Source organism: Pelmatolapia mariae, linkage group LG15 (genome assembly GCF_036321145.2).
Source record: "Pelmatolapia mariae isolate MD_Pm_ZW linkage group LG15, Pm_UMD_F_2, whole genome shotgun sequence".
Classification (NCBI taxonomy): domain Eukaryota; kingdom Metazoa; phylum Chordata; class Actinopteri; order Cichliformes; family Cichlidae; genus Pelmatolapia; species Pelmatolapia mariae.
Window position 1 is genome coordinate 15802472 of NC_086240.1, and position 22763 is coordinate 15825234.

General features: G+C 39.4%; 1 protein-coding gene across 1 annotated transcript in view; it reads left to right on the forward strand.

Moving 5' to 3' along the window:
• Positions 1 to 10347: 10347 nt before the first annotated feature.
• ppp2r5a (protein phosphatase 2, regulatory subunit B', alpha isoform) overlaps positions 10348 to 22763 on the forward strand; it is a 56922-nt gene continuing 44506 nt past the window's right edge. The window contains exon 1 of the mRNA XM_063495109.1: positions 10348 to 11344. Coding sequence (XP_063351179.1) covers positions 11197 to 11344 — 148 coding nt within the window. The 5' untranslated portion in view covers positions 10348 to 11196. The remainder of the gene's footprint in view (positions 11345 to 22763) is intronic.

Here is a 22763-nt window from a genome sequence, read left to right on the forward strand (position 1 = left end):
TTTTTTGCCTCCTACAGAATTTTCTGGTGCTGTGCAGAATTTCTGGCTGGCAACTAAAGTTGCGAATATGTCTACTTCAAGAGATGCTTCAGCATTAAATCGGAGAGCCCACATTTAAAAGGCTGATTAGATTTTAAAAAGTTGATCCTCAAGTGAAGAGAAAAGCATTTGTTCACAGAACAATTTAAAATCTCCTTTAAAAAAATCTAGTTGCTTGGTTCATTTTGTTAAACCTTTTTATGAACCGCACGGTAAGCTGCTCACAGATCAGCTCTATAACATTTGTAAGCCAGCCATCTAAGTCACATGTTTCCCGTTTATGAGTTTACTCATTCATATCGAAGTTGCACACGTGGTTTGCAATATATTTTTTCCTTACTGAGCACATTTTTGACTTGTTTAGATGTACAGAAGAACCAATGAATGATGCTCAATTTATTTGTATTTAATTGATAAATCTAGCTGTAGTCAAATTTTATTAAACAGTTTTCTGTCTGTGTGTGTATTTGTGTGTATGTGAGGGACAGAGAGGGTCTGATGGGGGAGCGGTGAGAGTTTTAGTCGAGGTAATTAAAAGAGAAAATCTAAAGACCGAAAAACAAAAAATTCAATCTCTATTATCTCACACTTTTCTTTAGCTCCCTGCAGATTCGTGAGATTAGTGTTTTACAGCTATTTTGTTTCATTTGGACAATTTTAATTTTTTACTTAATTTATTTTTTTCATTTTGAGACAATGCCAGAAAAAGTGACAATCACTGCCTCTGCCCCAGAGAGGCAGAAGGTTTTTTTTTTAACATGTATGTGTGATGGTAACTTATTACAGCAGCTGTGGTAAAACAGCAGCTGTGCTAAAGACTTTCAGCGAAATGACTTCCTCTGATTAGAAATGCAGCTGCTTGTCAAAGTTGATTTTAAACAAACTGTATACAGTTTATATGAGATATGTGTGTGTGTGTGTATGTATGTATGTATGTATGTATGTATGTATATATATATGTAAATAACCCTAAATGTCTTTATTTAGTTCCTTGCACCTTATTTTGACACTCATCGTTGTTTTCTACTACGAACTTCCTGTTTGGGTGTAGAAGCTTTTATTTTGATGGGACGATTTCCTGTACTACTGTTTTTGGCGCAGTTTTCAGCAGCAGTCGCGGGAGATTGAAATGTCATGGTTTAACGGAGCCTATGGAGATTTCTTTTGTTATTAGCAGCCCCCTTGATAGAGGCACAAGGTATGGTTATGACATAAATAAGGACATGTTTAGATGTTTTTGTGACAGAGGCTACATTTGTTAGATGTTACGTTGAACGTACTTTGTTATAATGTTTACGATTGTAAGAGTGTGGATTTGTTTTTGCTTACACGCTGTTTCTATGTATACATCCCCAGCTCTTACGGTGAGATTGATGGTTTACTGCCATTAAACCCTCAAAACGTCATCAGTAAAGTGTCATCCTTCATTCGGGGGGGTTCGCTACAGTAAGAGCTTACCTCTGGGAGCAGTATGAGCTTGCCTCCGGGAGAAGAGAGAGAGAGAGCTTCCTGCGATCGGAACGGTAACGGAACGGCGCGGAGCAGCAAGCTACAGCAACGGCCCGGTAACAAGCAATTGCTCTCAAAATGGAAAATGTAGAAGGATATCAGATAAACCAAAAGGAACAACAAAAGGAATTGACATGTGAAGCCGATGAAACAGCTAATGAAACGCTCCCAAGGCGATCAGAACGGCCCAGTGTGCCCACAGAGAAAATGCTCTCATATCAAAGGGATGAACAGAATAAAAGAGAGAAGAAACTGCTAACCATTTATGAACATTGGAAAGGCCAGGTCAGAGCATACAGAGAACACCTGAAAAGTGATTTATCAGATTCACGGTTAGCAGAAATGGCTGATGATATTGAAAGGGCAGTAAATGACATGATGAAAGCATACAGTGAATATAGAGAGCGTAATGAACCATCCCATGTCATAAGGCGCAAAATGGACTCTTGTGAATCAGTGACAAAGGACATTATGAAAATCATATCTGAGCGTTTAGCAGCTATAGATGAGTATGATGCCGATAGAGAAAGGCAGCGCCTCCATCAGCTCTTAGCTTATGAACATGCTAAGTCCATATTTGGTACTGCATCACTGTCAAGTTACCAATCTGAAGCAAGCATTGCAGCCAAAAGAATCGATGCTGTTGCAGAATTAGCTGCAAAAGAAGCTCAGTATAAAATCACACAAGAGGAAATAAAACAAAAACAAAAAATAAGAGAAATGGAAGAGAAACACAGGAGGGAATTGGGTGCACAAAGGTCTGAACTAGAGCGTTTACAAGCAGAAAAAGAAAGGCAAGCAGCACGTGCAAAATTAGAGATTTATGACAAGGAATTTAAAGTTGATATGGACAGTCAGTTAATGTTACAGAGCAATGGGATGTCTGTTATCAACCAAAGCTTTGCACAACCAGCCTCAGAGCTCTCTACAGGTTCATATCACCCACATGTGGAAAAATATGCATCCATCCCTGTCAATAATCCTCTACAACAACTGCACTCGCAAATTGTCACTCCATCGCCTCCCACGGATGTATTCCAGCTGGCTAAAACTATTCAAGACAGCATAGCAGTAAGCAGAATTCCAGTGCCAGTGCCCATCGTGTTCAGCGGAGATCCCATCACCTACATTGAATGGAAGGCTTCCTTCATCTCACTGGTGGGCCACAAAGGTATATCTCCAGCTGAAAAACTGCATTTGTTAAAAAGGTATATCACTGGTCCTGCTCTTAAGTGTCTTGAGGGCACGTTCTACCGCAGTGATGAAGAGGCATACAAAGATGCATGGAAAAGACTCGAACAACGCTACGGTCAGCCATTTGTTGTTCAAAAGGCATTCAGAGACAAACTGTCAAAGTGGCCTAAAATCCACTCAAAAGATGCAGAAGGTCTACGGGCCTTTTCTGATTTTCTCACAACCTGTCTGCAAGCAACACCACATGTAAAGGGCTTAGAGATACTAAGTGACTGTGAGGAAAACCAAAAGTTATTGCAAAAGGTTCCAGAATGGCTCGCAACACGTTGGAATCGTCAAGTCACAGTTGCTCTCATGAAAGGCAAAGATTTTCCCTCTTTCAAGGATTTTGCAGAGTTTGTAGCACTCGAGGCAGAAATTGCATGTAATCCTGTGACTTCTTCATATGCACTCCATTCATGCAGCTCATCCTTGGAGAAAAGATACACAAGGGAGACCAAACCAAACAGATCTGTGACTCAAGTCTTTACTACACAAGCCACAGTACAAGGAGAAAAAACTAAGTCAAGTGACACAAAGTTAAAGGTGGCCTGCATGTTCTGCAAAGATGAAAGTCATCAGTTGTCAAAGTGCCCAAGCTTCTCAGAAAAGTCACTAGACCACAAACGGACATTTGTGAAGGACAATAAACTGTGCTACGGGTGCTTAAAGGTGGGCCACAATGCCAGAGACTGTCGTCATCGCCACAAATGTGACACTTGCAACGGACGACACCCCACCTGTTTGCACAATGAGAGTCACATGGCAAATGAAAGGCCTCAGAGCTCTACAAACGTCACTTCAACCACGGAAATTTACACCATGGCAGCCACAGCTCTGAATGTTACTAAGGTGGGTCAATCAGGTAGTACCTCCATGATTGTTCCTGTGTGGGTTTCCACTACCCAGAGTCCATCTAAAGAGCAGCTTGTGTACGCTTTATTAGACACACAAAGTGACAACACATTTGTCAGTGAAGAGGTAACTAATCAGTTACAAGCAGTGTCCCATCCAGTTAAGCTAAAACTAACCACGATGCTGGGAGTTCACATGACAGTCAAAAGTCAGAGAGTAGCAGGGTTACGTGTGAGAGGTTATAATTCAGATGTTCACATTGACCTTCCACCCTCCTACACGAAGGACTACATTCCATTTAACTATGACAACATACCCACAAATGAAACTGCAAAACAATGGCCCCATCTGTCAGAGATCGTTGATCAGATACCTCCTCTCCTGAGTTGTGATGTTGGACTGCTCATTGGATTTAACTGTCCCAGAACTCTAGCTCCAAAACAGGTTCTACTCGGAAAGGACAATGAGCCATTTGCAATACAGACAGATCTAGGGTGGAGCATTGTTGGTGGCTCTACATCAGAGCCAAATGAAACTGAAGGAAGTCTGTGCCATAGAGTCATGGTAAAGGAAATGCCTGCTGTAACACCAATGGATGTGATCAGTGTTCTTGAATCAGATTTCAAAGACACAAAGGCATGTGAAAAAACGGTCTCACAAGAGGATCTTGTTTTTCTGGAAAAACTTAAGGAAGGGATAAAGAAAAATGAACAAGAACACTGCGAGATGCCTCTTCCATTTAAGCAAAGGCCAAACTTACCAGACAACAAAAGGCTTGCAGAGATTAGACTGGAACACTTAAGGAGAAGGTTGAACAAGGATGAGAACTACAAAAATGATTATGTTGCATACATGAACGACATAATTGAAAGAGGAGACGTGGAAGAAGTACACAATGAAGGAATACAAGGTGAACAATGGTACATCCCCCATCATGGGATTTACCACCCCAAAAAGCCCACAAAACTGCGTGTCGTATTTGACTGTTCAGCCAAACACAATGGAACTAGTCTCAATGATCACCTCCTCCAAGGGCCAGACTTAATAAACAATCTGACTGGCATTCTCTTGAGATTCCGGCAACATCCTATTGCCTTAATGTGCGATATAGAAAAGATGTTCCACCAGTTCCACGTCAGTGAGAGGGATCGGGACTATCTACGTTTCCTCTGGTGGAAAAACGGTGATACAAGCACACAACCTCAAACATACAGAATGAAGGTGCACCTTTTTGGTGCAGCATCATCTCCAGGCTGTGCAAATTATGGACTGAAGTATTTAGCCAAAGAGCACTGCCACTCGCACCCAGCAGGTTCACAGTTCATAGAGAAAGACTTTTACGTCGATGATGGAGTTACGAGCACAAACACAGTGAAAGAAGCAATACAATTGGCACAAGAAGCCAGAGAAATCTGCAGCAAAGGTAACCTGCGTCTCCACAAGTTTGTTTCTAACAATCACACTGTTTTGCAAAGTATACCTGCATCAGAGTGCGCTGTAGACATTAACATAAGAGACTTGACATTTAAAGACATGCCACAAGAAAGAGCACTAGGCATCCAGTGGAAAATTGAAAAGGACTGTTTCAAATTTGACAACACACTGAAAGTCCAGCCAGCCACGCGCAGAGGCATTCTATCCACCGTCGCGTCGATCTACGACCCACTTGGATTTTTAGCGCCATATGTGCTGAATGGAAAGAAAATCTTGCAAGAAATGTGTCAGCATGGTGTCGGGTGGGACGACCCAATACCTAATGCACTCAAGCCAAGGTGGGTGAGTTGGCAAAGCGACTTTGTAAATCTAGACAAGCTAAACATAGCTCGCTGTTACCTGCCTGCTAACTTTGGTGAAACTAAAGAAATAGAGTTGCACCACTTCTCAGATGCGAGCTCAAGTGGTTATGGACAATGTAGCTATCTGAGGGCAAAAAACGCTAAAGGTGAAATTCACTGCTCTCTGGTAATAGCAAAGGCTCGAGTTTCTCCAACTAAACTGACCACAATCCCCAGACTTGAACTAACAGCAGCTGTAGTTTCAGTCTCAGTCAGCAACATGTTACGGGAAGAACTGTGTTATGGTGCAAAGGAGTATTTCTGGACTGATTCAAAGGTGGTGCTGGGCTACATAAACAATGATGCACGTCGTTTTCACACCTTTGTAGCTAACAGGGTTCAGAAGATCAGGGAAAGTACAAGCCCTCAGCAATGGTTTTACGTGCCATCAGAACTGAATCCAGCTGACAGTGCTTCGAGAGGTGTAACCGTCAAAGAGTTAAATAAGTCTATCTGGTTCACTGGCCCCGCCTTTTTGTGGAAAAATGAACTGCCCACAGCACAACCTGTCGAGCTGGATCTGACCATAGGAGATCCAGAAGTCAGAAAAGTACAGACAATGTTAACTAAAGTCACAGACACTGTAAGTCTTGCTGAACGTCTAAGTAAGTTCTCCTCCTGGTCCAAAGTAATTAAGGCTGTAGCACATCTCATAAGAAGGGCTAGACACATCAAGTCAAATGCATCAGCTACAGTGAGTGAACAGAAAAATGCTGAACTTGTGATCATTCGAGATGTACAAAGTCAAACGTATGAACAGGAGATAAGACTGCTGAAGAAAGGAGAACAGCTCCCACATCATAACAAACTGTTTAAACTGGACATTTTCATAGATACAGATGGTCTCCTCAAGGTGGGAGGGAGACTCCAGCATGCAACGAGTGACACCTTCAAACACCCGATCGTGATCCCAAAAGAACATTATGCAGCCAAACTCATAATATCTCACTGTCATGACAAAGTAAAACACCAAGGAAAAGGATTCACAATAAATGAAATCAGATCCAGTGGCTACTGGATTCCTGGAATGAGTAAAACAGTTGCCTCATTCATCCGACAATGTGTGATCTGCCGCAGACTCCGCAAAGCTCCAGAGGGTCAGAGGATGAGTGACCTACCTCCACAACGCTTAGAGCCCTCTCCTCCCTTCACACACTGCGGCATGGACTGTTTTGGTCCATTCGTGACAACAGAGGGAAGAAAACAACACAAACGGTATGGACTCCTATTTACTTGCTTTTGTTCTCGTGCCATTCACATCGAGTTCTTAGAGGACTTGTCTACTGATGCTTTTATTAATGCATTAAGATGTTTCATTTCAATCAGAGGTGCAGTTCGACACATCCAATGTGACCAGGGAACGAACTTTGTTGGTGCTCAGAATGAGTTTAAAGCAGCTTTAAATGAGCTAGACACTCAGAGACTAAATACATACCTGTCTGAAAAACAATGTGACTTTGTGATGAATGCACCCCACGCTAGTCACACAGGGGGAGTGTGGGAACGTCAGATAAAGACTGTCAGAAGTGTGCTGAATACCACTCTGTCACTGGCTCATGACAGACTCAACGATGCTTCATTACGGACCTTATTCTACGAAGCCATGGCTATAGTCAATAGCAGACCCCTGACTATAGATAACTTGAACAGCCCCAACAGTCTAGAACCGCTCACGCCCAATCATCTGCTGCACATGAAATCCAATGCACCGTTGCCCCCACCTGGTGCCTTTTCAAATGAGGACCTGTACAGCAGGAAGAGGTGGCGCCGCGTGCAGTTCCTTGCAGAGCAGTTCTGGAGCCGCTGGAGACGAGAATACATTCACAACATCATTTCAAGGCAAAAGTGGCACTCACCAAAGAGGAATCTAAAAGTAGGTGATGTTGTGTTGGAAATGGATGAACTGGCACCCAGAGGGGAATGGAGACTTGCAAGAGTTGTAGAGACTGTCAGTGGGAAAGATGGACTTGTGCGAAGGGTAAAGATCTCACTTGGAGAAAGGAGACTCAATAACAAAGGTCAACGCTCTACTAAACTATCAGTTGTGGAGCGTCCAGTACAAAAACTTGTGTTGTTGTTAGAAAGTTGTTAAGGTAACTCCTACATGGCTTATTTTGTTTGGGGAAAATTATTCATAGTGGTTCTTATGTAAACCAATTATTCATAATTTTGGTGGGAGTGTAAATAACCCTAAATGTCTTTATTTAGTTCCTTGCACCTTATTTTGACACTCATCGTTGTTTTCTACTACGAACTTCCTGTTTGGGTGTAGAAGCTTTTATTTTGATGGGACGATTTCCTGTACTACTGTTTTTGGCGCAGTTTTCAGCAGCAGTCGCGGGAGATTGAAATGTCATGGTTTAACGGAGCCTATGGAGATTTCTTTTGTTATTAGCAGCCCCCTTGATAGAGGCACAAGGTATGGTTATGACATAAATAAGGACATGTTTAGATGTTTTTGTGACAGAGGCTACATTTGTTAGATGTTACGTTGAACGTACTTTGTTATAATGTTTACGATTGTAAGAGTGTGGATTTGTTTTTGCTTACACGCTGTTTCTATGTATACATCCCCAGCTCTTACGGTGAGATTGATGGTTTACTGCCATTAAACCCTCAAAACGTCATCAGTAAAGTGTCATCCTTCATTCGGGGGGGTTCGCTACAATATATATATATATATATATATATATATATATATCGATGCATCGGTGAGCGATAAGCATGTTGAACTGAAGAGTACAAAAACCCAACATAAAAACATGATAGGTGAGAAAATGGACAGTAAGTTATTAAGAAAAAAGATGGTATACTGGTATTTGATGGTAGTTACTTAAATATTTGACTTCTGTATGACTTTCAGCCTCTCAGATCACTGTGGAGGAAGTTTTGCACGTTCTTCTTAACTGTGTCACTTCAGTTCATTGAGGTTTGTGGGCAAAGATTATGCACAGCATTTCAGTCAGATTGAGGTCTAGACTTTGACTGGGCCATTGCAACACCTTGATTCATTTCTTTTTCCAGCCATTGCTGTAGATATGCCGCTGTGCTCCTGTTACATATCACAATTTTGGCAAAACGTTAGCTGTCAGGCAGATGGCTTCACACTCGACTTTATAATACTTTGGTTTACAAAGGAGTTTGTGGTTGACCCAATGACTACAAGGTGCCCAGGTCCTGTGGTTGCAAAATAAGCCCAAACCACCCCCGACTCCACCATGGCCATTGATAGTTGCTAGGAGATGTTTGTCTTGATATGGTGTTTGCGTTTCTCAAAACATGATGCTGTGCATTATGGACAAACCTCTCCACTTTGGTCTTGTCCATCCAGAAGACATTTTCCAAAAGGCTTGAAGTTTGTTCAGATGTAATTTTGCAACCCTAAGCTCTGCTACTATGTTTTCTCCTGGTATGGTAGCGCTAATTGTACTGCCATGAACTTTAACATTTAGCATGCTAACTGAGACCTGAGATGTAGCTCTAGGGGATTTGTAGTTTTGCTGAGCATTGTAGAGTTTGACCTTGGGGTGACTTTGCTGGGACGTCCAATCCTGGGAAGATGTTGGCATTTCTAAATGCTTCGCTTTATGAAGTGCAATTGATTGGTAGCACTACTTGGGACCACTACTTACCCTCTAAATTCATGTGGAAACAGTGAGGGACTGCATAGACCTGTTAAAAAAAAAAAAATTTAAACAATATTTTGGATCCTTTTTTTTCTAATGAAAAACTTGTTCACACTTATGATTCCATTTCTATTATAATAGCAAATACATTTTCAAATTAATAGATTTACATCTGTGAATTTGGAATTTGAAGAGGAATAAGGTTGTATCCATAGGGGGAAAGAAAATGGTAAAATCTATTACACGATTCATCTAAATAGATAAAAAAAGATAAATGACAACAATTAACATTGAGGATGTAAATTATTAACATCTTTATACAATCCATATTTACAATTAGGCCAAAGGTTTCAGGACTTAGATCTATGGCACTCTTTTTAATAATTTAGGCTATTTAGAATACATTCTTCTAGATTTCTTTTATGTTACTTTTGATGTAAGTGTAGTGATAAAAGAAAACTTTCTTTTTGTCTCTATTACAGACAAAGTAAATGTACTAAAATAAAAACCTAATTTCCTGTGGAAAGGCCCTTATTTTAGGGTTTATACCTGTATTTTATAAACACACGCAGCATGTAATGAGGAAGGCATCGGGTTAGGGAGTGATACAGGCAGGGCCAAAGAGTGGTGTGAATTCCTACATAACATACAGTTATTATCAGAGTTTTCCAGGGTGGAATGACTGAACAGCATACATCTTTAATGACTTTAAAAAACAAGAACAGGGTGCACATGGTTGAATTTATTTTGGATTTTCTCTCCGGGGTCATGAGTGTACATACAGGCTCAAATATACACTTAAATCTCTTAATAAGTTTTCGGTGAGAGAAACGTTTCGTCACTCATCCAAGTGACTTCTTCAGTCTCTTTGTTATCGGAGTTTTTCCAAATGCAATATCTCAGGATCTCTTTTTTTAATCCTAAAACAATCTGTGGCTAAAAACTGAAACTATAGGTGGGGTAATTCTTTAAAAAGCGCAAAGAAACACACGGCGACAAATGAAAATCTTATATTATCTTATTATTATTTTCAACGTATTGCTACGAGACGTGTGCCAGTTTTTGTTCAACACCACTGCCTGTACAGCATCACCTATTTGTTTTCACATGTCACATGTTCAAGTCCCGCTTTCTGCGCGGCTTGATTGGTTTAAAAAGTTCCCGTTTTTTGAAATGTTCGCCTCTAATTGGCTGTTAGCAGCGTCAATCAGTGACGTGCCCCTGTCAGCGCTCCGCAGTCAAGCTCACAGACACACAGTGACGGAGCGGCTGCACTGGGAGTGTTTACGGCTGCCTGCCTCAGCTCGACATCCAGTAATTTGCTGTTTTTGACAATACTCGGTCTTTATCGAGGTCGTGCTAGCGAAACAGTCTCACGCGATTCATTCGGAAGTGTGGCAAAGGGTGAAGTTTCTCTTAGGTGGATGAGGCTAACTTTCAAGTGCTAAATGAGTCGACGAGCGAAATTTAACTTCATCGATCGCGGATAGTTTTTTTCTCTCAAAAACGCACTCAGCGGAATTCCGTCTAGGATTAAACCAGTGCTCGGAGACGCGGACTTTGTGTTTTACCGAAGAACTGCAAAAAATTAACGGGGCAACTTTATTTCGTAACTTTTCCCCCCTCAGCAGCGGTGCAAATTGTTGTAACCGTCAGCTAATTTTAGCAGGCTAGCTAACTGTCAGCTTAGGTCTACTGTAGACAGCTTCAATCCGGCAATGCATCTCTTATGTTTTGCAACAGGTAGACGTTTTTCGATCACAATGCAGCAGTAAAAAAAAGTCAGAAATTTAGGAGCTTATTCTTGTCGTGTTGGTCGCTCAGTGCTGTGTAGTGTGGGTGGTGTCGTGTGACTAAATTCGGATTTTTTCGTATTTTGAAGACTATCCCCCCCTCCTCTGTATTTCATAGAGCAAGATAATGATGCAGTCTTTGGGCACAGCTTAACCTCCGTACCGACCGACCATGTTGGATCATACAAAAATAACACAAGCCTTCTGATGTGAAAAGGGGAAGGAAGCTTTTCGTATGACCTAGGAGATACAGTGCAAAAAGTGTCAAGGTAGTTTTTTTTTTTTTTTTTTATTTTATGCATCAAAATGTCGGCCATCTCCGCATCAGAGAAAGTGGATGGGTTTACGAGGAAGTCCATGAGGAAGGCACAGAAGCAGAGAAAATCCCAGGGCTCCTCTCAGTATCGCACTCACACCGCTCCGGTCGAGCTCTCCCCGCTGCCGCAGCTCAAAGGTAAGAGGATGAAGGGGTCCGCCGCTTAAAATAGTCTGCCTGTCATGACTGCTGTGTGTGTGTGTGTACACTGCCGGATCCACTGCAGGTACACTGTGCATGCAGCCAGAAATGCATTACACATTTTAAAGCTGGGCTGTATGCAGAAACCTGGCAAAAAATGAAGCACATCTATTAACACTTGCAAGCAGTTTGTAAGAGTTGACCACAGGGTGTTTGAAAAGGCTCTGTGCCAAAGTATGTTACATTGGTTTTATATTCTTGGACAGTTTTGTCAGTAGTTGTGTTAACATCTCTTGACCCATTGTTTTGGTTTTTGGGTTTTTTTTTGTGCTTGCTGGATGTTGTGTAATGACAAATGCACATCTCCAGAGCCATGTTGTCCGAGTGGCTAAGAAGGATTTATGTATTTGCGTCAAGGTGTTTTGAAGGATCAGTGTCTCTACGCCTGATGCACTGATTGTAAAATTGAATTTGGCTTTGATATAAGTTTTGATTTGTCATTTAGTGTTTATTCCATGTCTTGTACACACACAAAAAATAGCTGCCTTTTTTAAAGTCCAGCCAGTACAGCTCTTCATCACTCTACCGTTTTATTTTATTTTTTTGGCAAGCACGGTCTGTGTAGGGTCTCAGTCAACCAGGCCATGATAGTCTTGAGGGTTTGAAAAAGAAGGCATCTGGACTTCTTTAGGTTTGTGAAGAGGTTTCGGCTTCCATCCAAGAGGCTTCTTCAGTTCTGAAACAACTGGTGGAGAGTCCTGGGTAATTAACCCCTAGTGGGGGACTATCCCCTTTGGAGCTGATTCTGAGCATCACATTGACTCACATGATCAATAGTGGGTCAATAACCCTTTTGTCCTCACAAACCTAAAGAAGTCCAGTTACCTTCATGCATTGTATTTTCAAGCTTGTAGGCAGCTGGTTCAGAATGGGCCTTTGATGGGTAAGAGTTTGTCTTGCCGGACTTAACAGAATTTTATGTTTTTTCCCTGTTATCTCTGCCCATTTGATAAACAAATATAATAATTTAAAATATCTGTTTAAGTTTTCAAATTCTTAAAAATATAAAAAGAATAATACCAAAAGCTTACAAACAGACTAAATTAACATTATTATTTTGTGTTGCACAGGTTCATATTACAGTAGGACAATTTATATTCTAATTTATAAAAACAATAAAGATTGAGTTTTTCAATCAAGCTGATGACTGGTAGCCAGATTTTCTAAAGGAGACCTGCTTTGTTTGACACGGGTCTAGCACATTTTCTAATTCCTTCAGCCACCCAAATTGGAAAGTTGGATGTATCTCAGACTGTTAAGATTGTAGCACAATTTTTCTTGCTAACATTGTCTATAAAGCCTGAGCTTCACAGCGACACTTCACACTATTCGAATCAACCACCCCAAACAATGCTGTAAGAGGGGCAAAAGGAAGCACCCTGGTAAAAGCCTTGATAAATCGCTCAAATACATGAATCCCCCAAAATCTGTAATCTGTTACACTGCACAAACTGATGAGATGGATTTCGTTGCTCAATTGGACATTTCACACACAGCGGTGAAGTGCTTTTGAATAATTTATGTAATCTGGTTGGAGAGAAGTGTAGTCTGTGGTAAGTTCTGAATTGTGTCTGTGCCATTTATAGAGAGAGCATGAATATTTCCCAAGGATTTTTAAGGTAAATACCATCTTATTTGATATACCAATTGGTAAGCAAGGATGTTCCTGGCCCATACAGATATTGAATTGATATATCTGTCACCCAAAGGACACAGAAAGGGAATCTGGTTAACCACCTGAAAAGTTGTAAGACCCAACTTATCTGTGAGCAATATAGTGTTTGTCAAAGTCAGACCAGCTATGTGCCGTAGGGCTAGGTGCAGCTCTGCTTCAGACACACAGCTATCAGTGCAAGGAGACAGGTGAATGATTTAGCGTAGCTTAATGAGTGGACGTAAGTGGGTGGATATTGGCTGAACAAGTAAAGGTAAATGTTAGTGAGCCATAACAGTTGTCTGATGGCACCAACTCTTCCAGGCTGTTTTGTGTGTAAATAACAGTTAACAGAAACTAATTATACTGTATATGTGAGCTTAATGGTTGCAGCTTGTATCTAAAAGCTCCCCTGTGATTAGACCTGATGAGGGGAAATGCATATTTGAGTGGTTTTATTATGCGTGTTTTAAAATTAATATTGGAGCATAGTTTTTGGACAGCTTTGACACCGCTAAGCCATAAAATGTTTGCTTCTGTTGTCTCCTGTATGTTGATAATGGTACAGGCGGGAAAAAAAAAGATAATAGTACAGGCTCTTAATAGAGAAGACAACTTTGTCAAAGCTGAAGAAAGACACTGTAATCTTTTTTTCTTTTCACACTGAGAAGTTTACATAGTGAGCTATTGTAAAGGGATTCCTAGTCCAAACATACTGAAATATAACTCTTTTGCTAGAGGCAGAATTGCTGCAATACTTAACAAATAAGGATGAGGCAGGGAGTCCCATACACACTCCCATACTTTACTGAACCAATCTCAATATTTAAAGCTCAGTGCTGAAGTTTGTCTCCTGTGATGCTTCACAAGGCTGAAAGGACCAGAGAAAGCAAGAACCACCTGTTACATGCTATGACGTTTGTTTTGTACTTGTCTCATTCTCATGTCAGTGACAGCCAGTAAGCACAGCCTCTGACTGCACAGGAGATAATGCAAGACAGCAAAATGCGATCATCAAGTGAAATGTGACACTGCTTGGTTGAAACACGGGAGGCTGGTATAAAACCTCCTGGAGTCTGTTGTCTGTGTGTTTTAGGTGGAGACGGGCATGTGGGGTGGAGGCCTGGTTGTTTATGTTACATGCCTACCAGTTGTAGCACTATACTTTTGTAGACTTTGCAGTGTTGTTTTTTTAGCAAGTGTTCTCACCTGACCCCTTCAGAATTAGGTGTGTATTTATATTGTATGGTAAATTTAAGGCTTTACTAAATATACCAAAGTTTTACCTTTTTATAATATGGAAGCTACAGGCCCTCAAAATGCATAGGTCTGATTAAAAAGTCTTCATATACAAGGAGTAGACATATGAAATTCTTGCAACTAAAAATACATTTACATTTACAAATTGCAAGCAAATCAATTTTAGATCAACTTCAAGTCTCGCAATCTGAAGTCAATATATAGCAGTGCCAATGGACCGATGTAATATCTGTGACACAGGGTAACAGAAGCAAGCACTGGTAACCTGGATGTTTGCTCTGTTTCCTGATGTTTCACTGAAGCAAACTTGAAAAACTGCATTTTGGGTAAATGTTCTTGGGCTATAGTACCATGTAGTTTAGAGGCTGATCAAAACAAGTTATAGCATATAACAAGGGCTAGTTGTTTTACCTACATTTTGATACTAAGCTGAGCTCTTATCCATGATTTCTTCTGTGTCAAAAGCTTGTGGTAAACCCATATTATCAACAACCTGGCGAGTTATCCTGTATAGTATCATGTTGTTTTATAGTTAAAACAGTTTTAGCGTGTCAGGATATGCTCATTGGATTTACAGATTGGAATCATATATGTGATTAGTGTGCATCTAATTTGTATATATGATAGAAACACAACGGTCTCTGAATAATGTGATCCTCTTCTTTTTCACCTCAAGCCTCCTGAACTAACACGAAACATAAACATCCTTATTTATTACCAGTATTGTTGCAGACACTTGTTGCGACTTATTGATATTACAACCTCCTCCAAAGTAAACAAGATGGACATGGACACTTCTCACCTAGCATTGACAGCTGAGGTGAACAGTGGACTCACAGCCCACACAGATTGCAAAGTATGTGAACCTTAGAATGATCTAACAAGATACTTGTTTGTTGAGTAGGGTGATATGGCCAAAAATATTTATCACGGTATATATTTGAAAATTTGCGATAACGATATAACTGACGATATAATTGATGCGAGACAAAATACAACTCCACAACTTTACTAGCGCAAAAAAACCATCCATTTATTTTCACTTAAACAAGCAGCTGTTTTTATGTGCTTTAAAGCTATATAAAAATTTAAAAGTGCAAATGCAAATTCCTTGCTGACAGTTTAACCAAAAGGCATTTCCAGTAGAAATGGGCTGACATATCCTGAGCATAACCATGTATAATATCCACTAAAGTTAAAAAGAGGTGTTTTGCAACATTAAACTGCAGTGTGCCAAATAAAGTCAAATAAGTATTTTTCGGACCATAAGGTGCACGGGATTATAAGGCACATTAAGCAAAACAAAGCAGTCAGATAAATCAAACTTTATTCAACTCATTCTTCTTGCTTCCTCCACTTCTGTACCATTGATTCATTAATGCTGTATTCTAAGTTTAAATTTTTTCCCTCTCAGTCAGAACATGCTATATCATGCTTAGGTAACTAGCGAAACTAGCAAGCTAACTTCCTGCTAACTTCTAACTCCGTTAAATGTAATAAATTCTGTTTTCATGGATGCCTGGATGTTAAACTTAATTGTTACACTTGGTAAAGCAGCAATGCTGATCGTTTTATTGAAGATGAAAGACTTTAGACAGTTTTCAACTCTCAGTGTGCCGCAGTGTTCGTTTTGACTTTGGGACCTGAAGCGGACAGAGTTTTGGACCCAGATTACTCCCAGATTTACGAGCACCTTAGTCCGACAAATACGGCAATAACGACGCCCTGCTTGCATGTTTTACAAAAAACAGTGAAGAGTATAATATGGCCCAGCCCTACTTGTTGGTTGTTTACCTTTAACTGGCAGGTAAAACAAATCCTACTTGCATACACACACTTGGTTGCAGAGTGAGTTTCATCCATAACAATGTGTACATTTACTTTGTGCAGGAAATTGTGTGACTTATATAAATACAGACAGTTAATGACGAGTTAATGAGCTTTATAATGGTGATATGAGAAATTATCACTGTTGTTGTGATCAAAGAACTGATGACAGGATTTTAATTGTCAAATTTCTTTCACTTATAACTTCAGCAAGTCATATCAAATGATCATTTTTTGTCGATACTACAGGAAGGAGCAGACTTGCCTGATCAAGTAGTTGAAACTTTTCAACATGATGCAACTTCTTAAATGCTGGCAATAAAATGTGTTGGTATTAATGCTGGCTATAGTTGTACAACAGCAAAAAAGACTTTGTAGATTTTGAAAATATATTTTATTGTTATGGTGCATCTGGAAAGCAGATGATCAAAAAGATGGAGGCTTTGGGAAGGATTTGAGACATTTGGTGTGAATTTTTTTTTTTTCCTCCAATTTTGAGCACTGCACCACAACAATGTGCACAAACTGACTTGAAACAACATGACAGATGCTGGTTTGACAAGGGTGGAAGTGACAGGCAAATTATCCAGCGTTCTTCCACTGAAAGCTGGAGGGTGATTTGTGCCTCATGTTGGTGGCAACTGCTGGCAGATAGATGAGAAAATCTTTTTTTTAATTATTCTTTTTTTCTTTTCTTTTTTTTCCTTTCCATAATGGATTTGCAGATGTTTGACCTGCTCATTTGGGTTATTGTGCCCTGCATTGCCTCCCCCAGAATCTTATTTCTATTTGTATTTTGTAGGAAAATGAGTATAAAGAGTTTCTACAAGCACACTTTTCCTTTCTAATAAGCGTTAGTGTTTCAATTATTTATTGGGAAGGATTTAAGCACACGATGTACTCAAAGTATGAAGTTACCTTTTTTATTTAAGTGGGTCAGTATAAAAGAGTACAAAAAAGCTGATAAATGTAACAGATAAGGGAAACAAAGCAATGATATTTAGATGGAATTACATTCATACGCAAATGCTGCATGATCTTAAAAAATCGTATTGCTACAGAAATCAGGAATTATTGAACTTGTGAAATATAATGCCAGTATATTTAATGCTTATGTTAACAGCTTGTCAATAATTGTATTTAAAACCATCAGCCGTTTTGCTAATATTGTGTATATATTTCGTCAGTGCAGCACCATGTGACTCTGAGACTAACCAATTACAGTATTTCTCTTTGGGGCATCTCTGCGTGTGTGTGTGTGGTTGAAAGTACGTAGAAGCAGTCTAAATAATGCATGCAAACATTTTAATTTCCAAGTATGTTGTCACAGGCAAAATTTGGAGCATTATATTTGCTTGTCTCTCCAGGGGCTTTTAGACAGACTTTGATTTCAGGTGGTGGTCCTGCCCTCTGTGAGCTCGGCATGGCAGCACATGAATCAGTTCTCTACTGGCTGCAGGTTCTAGCACTTCAAACAAGAGTACGGTTCAATTTTTTACTAGGAAATATATTTGACTACTTTTGTGACATCGTGCTATAACAAGCTGCACAAACACCACTCACATAGACATTCTAGAAGATGGGCATAGCCGTCAGATCTAAACTGTGAAACCAACACTGTGCCTCAAAGCTCCCTCTTTTTGATGAGCATGACAGGGCAATAACCTGTGGTCTTAAAAAAGGATTTTAGGTCCTAAGTTCCAAAGTTTATAGGAAAATGGCCCACTCTCCACTGAGTTCATGGACTCGGTTTGGGTGAGACTGAATAAAACATTAAGTGTCAGAAAGGAAGATTTTTCAGGGCATGCTAACTGCCAGTTTGCCACGGAGCATGCTTGTCCTTCAGTTTGTCAGTCGGAACCAGAAACAACAGGAAAATATATTTTTAGGACAAAATATTTGCATAAATTTTTACTCTGGGTTTTTTTGTTTGTTTGTTTGTTTTTTTTAATATACTTTTTATATATTTTAAAGTAATCCACATCCTTTGTGAGTGACCCTTCTCCTTGCAGCAAATTTCCAGATCAGATCAAAGAATAGTAGCTCCAGCTGCAGTCCAAGAAGACAATATTAGAGACTGTAGCATTGAGGATGACTAGCATCCAGTAGATAAATGGGGAAAAGGAAGGTGTGCCTGGTTAGCTACATTCAAAAATAAGAACAGTGATGAGTAAATGAGACAAATGGGGGAAAAAAACCCCACTGAACTGTAATTTTTCTTCACCAATCCTCTGAGCACTTTAAGTACTCTTTGTGCATATTAAGGCATCATGGCCAGATTAATAAATATCACCCAAACACTCCCATTTCTGCTCATACGTGCAACTTGGGGAAGTTTGCAAGAGTAACCACAATTTTTCTAGCATGTTTACCCTTATTGATTAGCCATCTGTTGCCTGGTAGCACTCAGTTGTGTGAGTCATGATTCATTTACAGAACAGAGTCTGTGTTGTGGTTACATATAGGTTCAGTACACTAGAAGAGCTGTCAGTATACTGTACATTGAGGTGTTTATGAAATTATCATTTTTGCAAGTCAACCTCGAACTATCTTTAATTGGATAAGAGTGTTGGTTTATTCAGTTGCCTGAAAGCCAAAAATCACAAGTATAGTATTAACATGCAGAAAAAAAATGTTTTTAATTGGCACAAAATAGAAATCCCTACATCATTTTGCACAAACTGCACCTACTTTTAATGAGTCACAATGGTTTTATCTGCACTATTTCTGGTTTCTGGAGTAACTCTAAGAATGGAAATTTTTGCAGCCAGCTTTATCAGGTGCTAAAAGATAGTAGCCTGCAAAGATGCTTCTTCCCTCCTGCAGTGGAGAGGCTGGAGTGCTTACAGCTCCTGTTGTGTGATAGACACTGAAAAGATGAGTCATTCACAGACCAACATTGTTGCCATGGCAGCCAGAAGCCTTGAGAGCAAGCCAGGGAAATGTTTTACTTTCCAAATACATGCTGCTACATTTAGGTTGATATTTCTGTCCTTGGAGTGAAATTTTCAGCTGAGCCTTGGTTCCTAACTAGATCTGACTTTACGTTTGGGTGGTGTGGGTCTTTCTGTCAGCAACCTAAATGTGGCACAGTCACAGTGGTCCATGGCTTGTTCCTACATGGAAAAATCTGTTGCGATTTGCATCTGTTTCTCACTTTCTATGTCTGCCGTATTATTTTAAAAGAAGATGAATGTATAGTTTTTTTTATTGTTTCATTTATCAGTCCTGGAAATGAGCTTTTTCCACAGTACATGTTTGGTTAAAATGTGAAACCAGAAGTCATCATACATGGCTCTAAAATCAAATTTGCAGCTCACCCATATGTGCTGGCATCACAAAAAGCCAGCAGAAGGAGACGGACTTTTCATCTGTGAAAATATTCATCAGTCTAATCTTCTCTAAATTGTATTTTGCACAATAAACAAATTGCAAAAGACCTTTTTAAAGCTAAAAGTTATAGGAATTGTATAGCTGATCAGTTCATCATTGCAGTACTGAACAACTGTTATCCCATATTGCAGATTTGCCTCACATTGCACAGGCCTAATTGTTTCCTTTTGTCTTGTTTTGTATCTTTAATGGAAGTGACTAAAGGTGTGTTCACACCAAATGGGAAGCAAAGTTTTGCCTAGCTTTATTTATGAGAGTACAGTTGCTTGGAGGATCTTTGAGAACTGTTTGTTCAGAAGAGCAAACAGAAGGAGGAAGAGTGCAGCTGATAACTGGCAACAAGTTGTAGTAACATATTTTCAGATTTTCCCAGCACTCTCCTGTTTTGTTTTTATTTATTTTTTTAAATGTCTTTTAAAAAACATTTAAAAAATGGAGAAATGGAAGAAAACAGCAGCAGTAAGCTTGTCCTTGTCTGATTGTCATTGTTGTCATGAAAATCAACATTTTATGGAAGAATCTCAGCTGATAGACTTTTGTGACACAGTGCTGCATCTTTGCATAAGCTTTGAATTTGCAATTACAGTGTGTGAAAACTTCACTTTAGCGAACCCATCATAAGATGCTAAACTTTGTTTAAGTGAGGAAAATGTGTGTAATTGAGGCAAATGGGCTGTACCCAGACTTTTTTTCTTTTTTTTAAAGCATGCGCTAAATTATAGTAGCTTTTAAGTATTAAATGTTCTGTGCTGTAATTGACCCTTAGTTTATTATAAGGTTGTGTCCATATGTTTTCCTCTCCCCTAGATTGCTTAGGATACTAGCGCAGAAACATCAGCAAATATTAAGATGTTGGATTGCACGTTCATGTAAATGTTACATTAAATTGGGGGGGGGGAGTGGACTCTGTTAACCCCCATCGATTGACAGTTGTCCCACACAGGCAGTTTTCCATCATATCTGCCAGCGGATAACAAATCGATAAATAATTTCCTAGGAAACAAAGGGACAAATCTTTGTGTTTGACTGAGGTGTCAGTTGTTGCTATAATTGTTGCCTCTGGTAGGTTAGGATTTCATGGATTTATTTATTTATTTTTTATTTCAACATGTGATGTGCAATATTGTGCTAAACACAATGCATCGATAACATGGAATGGGTGTTAAATGTGTAATTTATATGAGTCTGTATCAAAGCTATTAACTTTAACCACAACAACGAAAAATAGAATTTCATCTTACTTTAGTAAGTTAAGTTACTTATGTATGTTTTTAGTTAATCTAACTTAAAAATGGTACAGGAAATGTAAGTGTTGGTCAAATTTGTCAACACAACCAGCATCAGAAGGCTTTGGTTAAATTATTTCCCGAGAAGTGGGTTTCAACATATGATGAAGTTTTTAAAAAAAAAAAGTATTGTATTGTAATATAAATAAAATAGTGGAAATCATATTATAACCATATATGGAAACCATATATTGAAAAATATATATATTTTGGGAAAAAAGAGAAGTAAAACTAAAGTGAAAGCTGCAGACCCAGTACGGAAACTAAAAAGGGAAAAAAATGTTCTGACATATTTGTCAGTGCATCAAACAAAAAGGTATTGGTGCTTATATTTACTGTGAATGAGACTGAGTCTTAAGTGTTATGCTTGTTTTGTTATCTGCAATCAGTAAAGCCCCCCAAACAAGTCTGTATTATTAAAATAAAAACAAGCATCCAGTAGAATAAATTTATAAAAATGCATATTTGTATGCTTTCATCCTTGTAAGTATAAGATTAGTTTTAGATGCCTCACAGATGTCCTGGGTCAAACAGTAAACTTGGCTTAAGCTCAGTAGTTGGCTACTAGTTGTGGATTTCACTTATCATGCTAGTTCATCCTGGTACACAGCGAGTGTGTTTGTGTTTGTGTAAAATAATTGGTGAGTCATGGAAGATTGTTTACCCTCTGTAGTTAAAGCTACTTGTTTTAAAGGCGAGGCACATTATCTCACATTGATTCTTCTGGCAGATGCAGTTTGTTTCCTCATTTTTTTGTGTCCGCTCAGCCTAATCGCTTTACTTATCTTTCATCATAGAACACAAATGCATTTATGTAGTGCCTTACTGGTTTTATCAACCACTGATAGCGCTTTGCAGTGCAAACCACTTTCACACATTCACATGCACATACATCCAGCTTTTATATACTCTGTACATATAGCTCCTTTTGTATCACACTCAATTTGTAATCAAGTATCAAGGACACTTGGACTTCAGAGGAGCTGCTGATGGTAACAGCAAGGACTACACTAAAAAACACAAGACTGTACTCAAAGTTCACTCAGTAAAATGGAGCAAGTTGTGTTGATACTGTACCACGTGATACACCATTTAGATTTATATCATAATAGAATAAATTAAAAGCTTTTTTTTCTCTTCACTTTTGCTAAACTGTTTATAGTCTTACTAGAGTGCAAGGAAGACTTTTCTGTCCGAACAAGAGCTCAGAACTCTCCAGTACTTAGTTCTTTTTACATGACTGTGTATAGTAATCAAAGGCAAGTTTTATTATTAAAAAAAAGGTACTTAAAAGGCTTGTGAAAAGTTATACACTGCATTTGTGAGAATGCAGATGTCTGATGCAGGCCTATCAGACATTGGGTAGGTTTAAACCTACCAGTTCCCCACTAAAAAAATCTATGATTGTGGTTTGAGTTGATGTGCAAAGAGTGTGCAGATTCTGCATTCCCTGGTTGTGAACGTGCTTCCTCCTGCATGCTCTATCCAGGGAGCTCCCTCTAAACCACACAGAACATTTCCACTAGTCAGAACCAGTAGCGCACACCTCCTCTCCTGAAAACATCACACACTCTAGCATATTGTGTTAGCTTCTCATTGTCTTAAAAGCTACTGTAACTGGGGCCCCTTAAAGTGACATGAAGGAAGACCAAGATGTGTTGTAATTAAGTAGCTAAGGCAGAAAAGGGAATACGCTGCCTGTTTTGTTCACCCTTTCTCTGTGCACTGCCCTAACCTCTTTCGGCCAGATCATCTGACATTCAGCTTTCTCAGCAGCTGTAGTACATGCTCAAATTTCAGAATAACCCAGAGGTCGTGAAGAGGTAGTAAGACGGCACTTTCTCCGTGACAGGCTGGAAACGGTGCAGCAGTGTAAAGATTAAAATAGAACCAAACCTCTCATTTGTGGACAGAGGAGTTCTGGCTTTCTGCCATA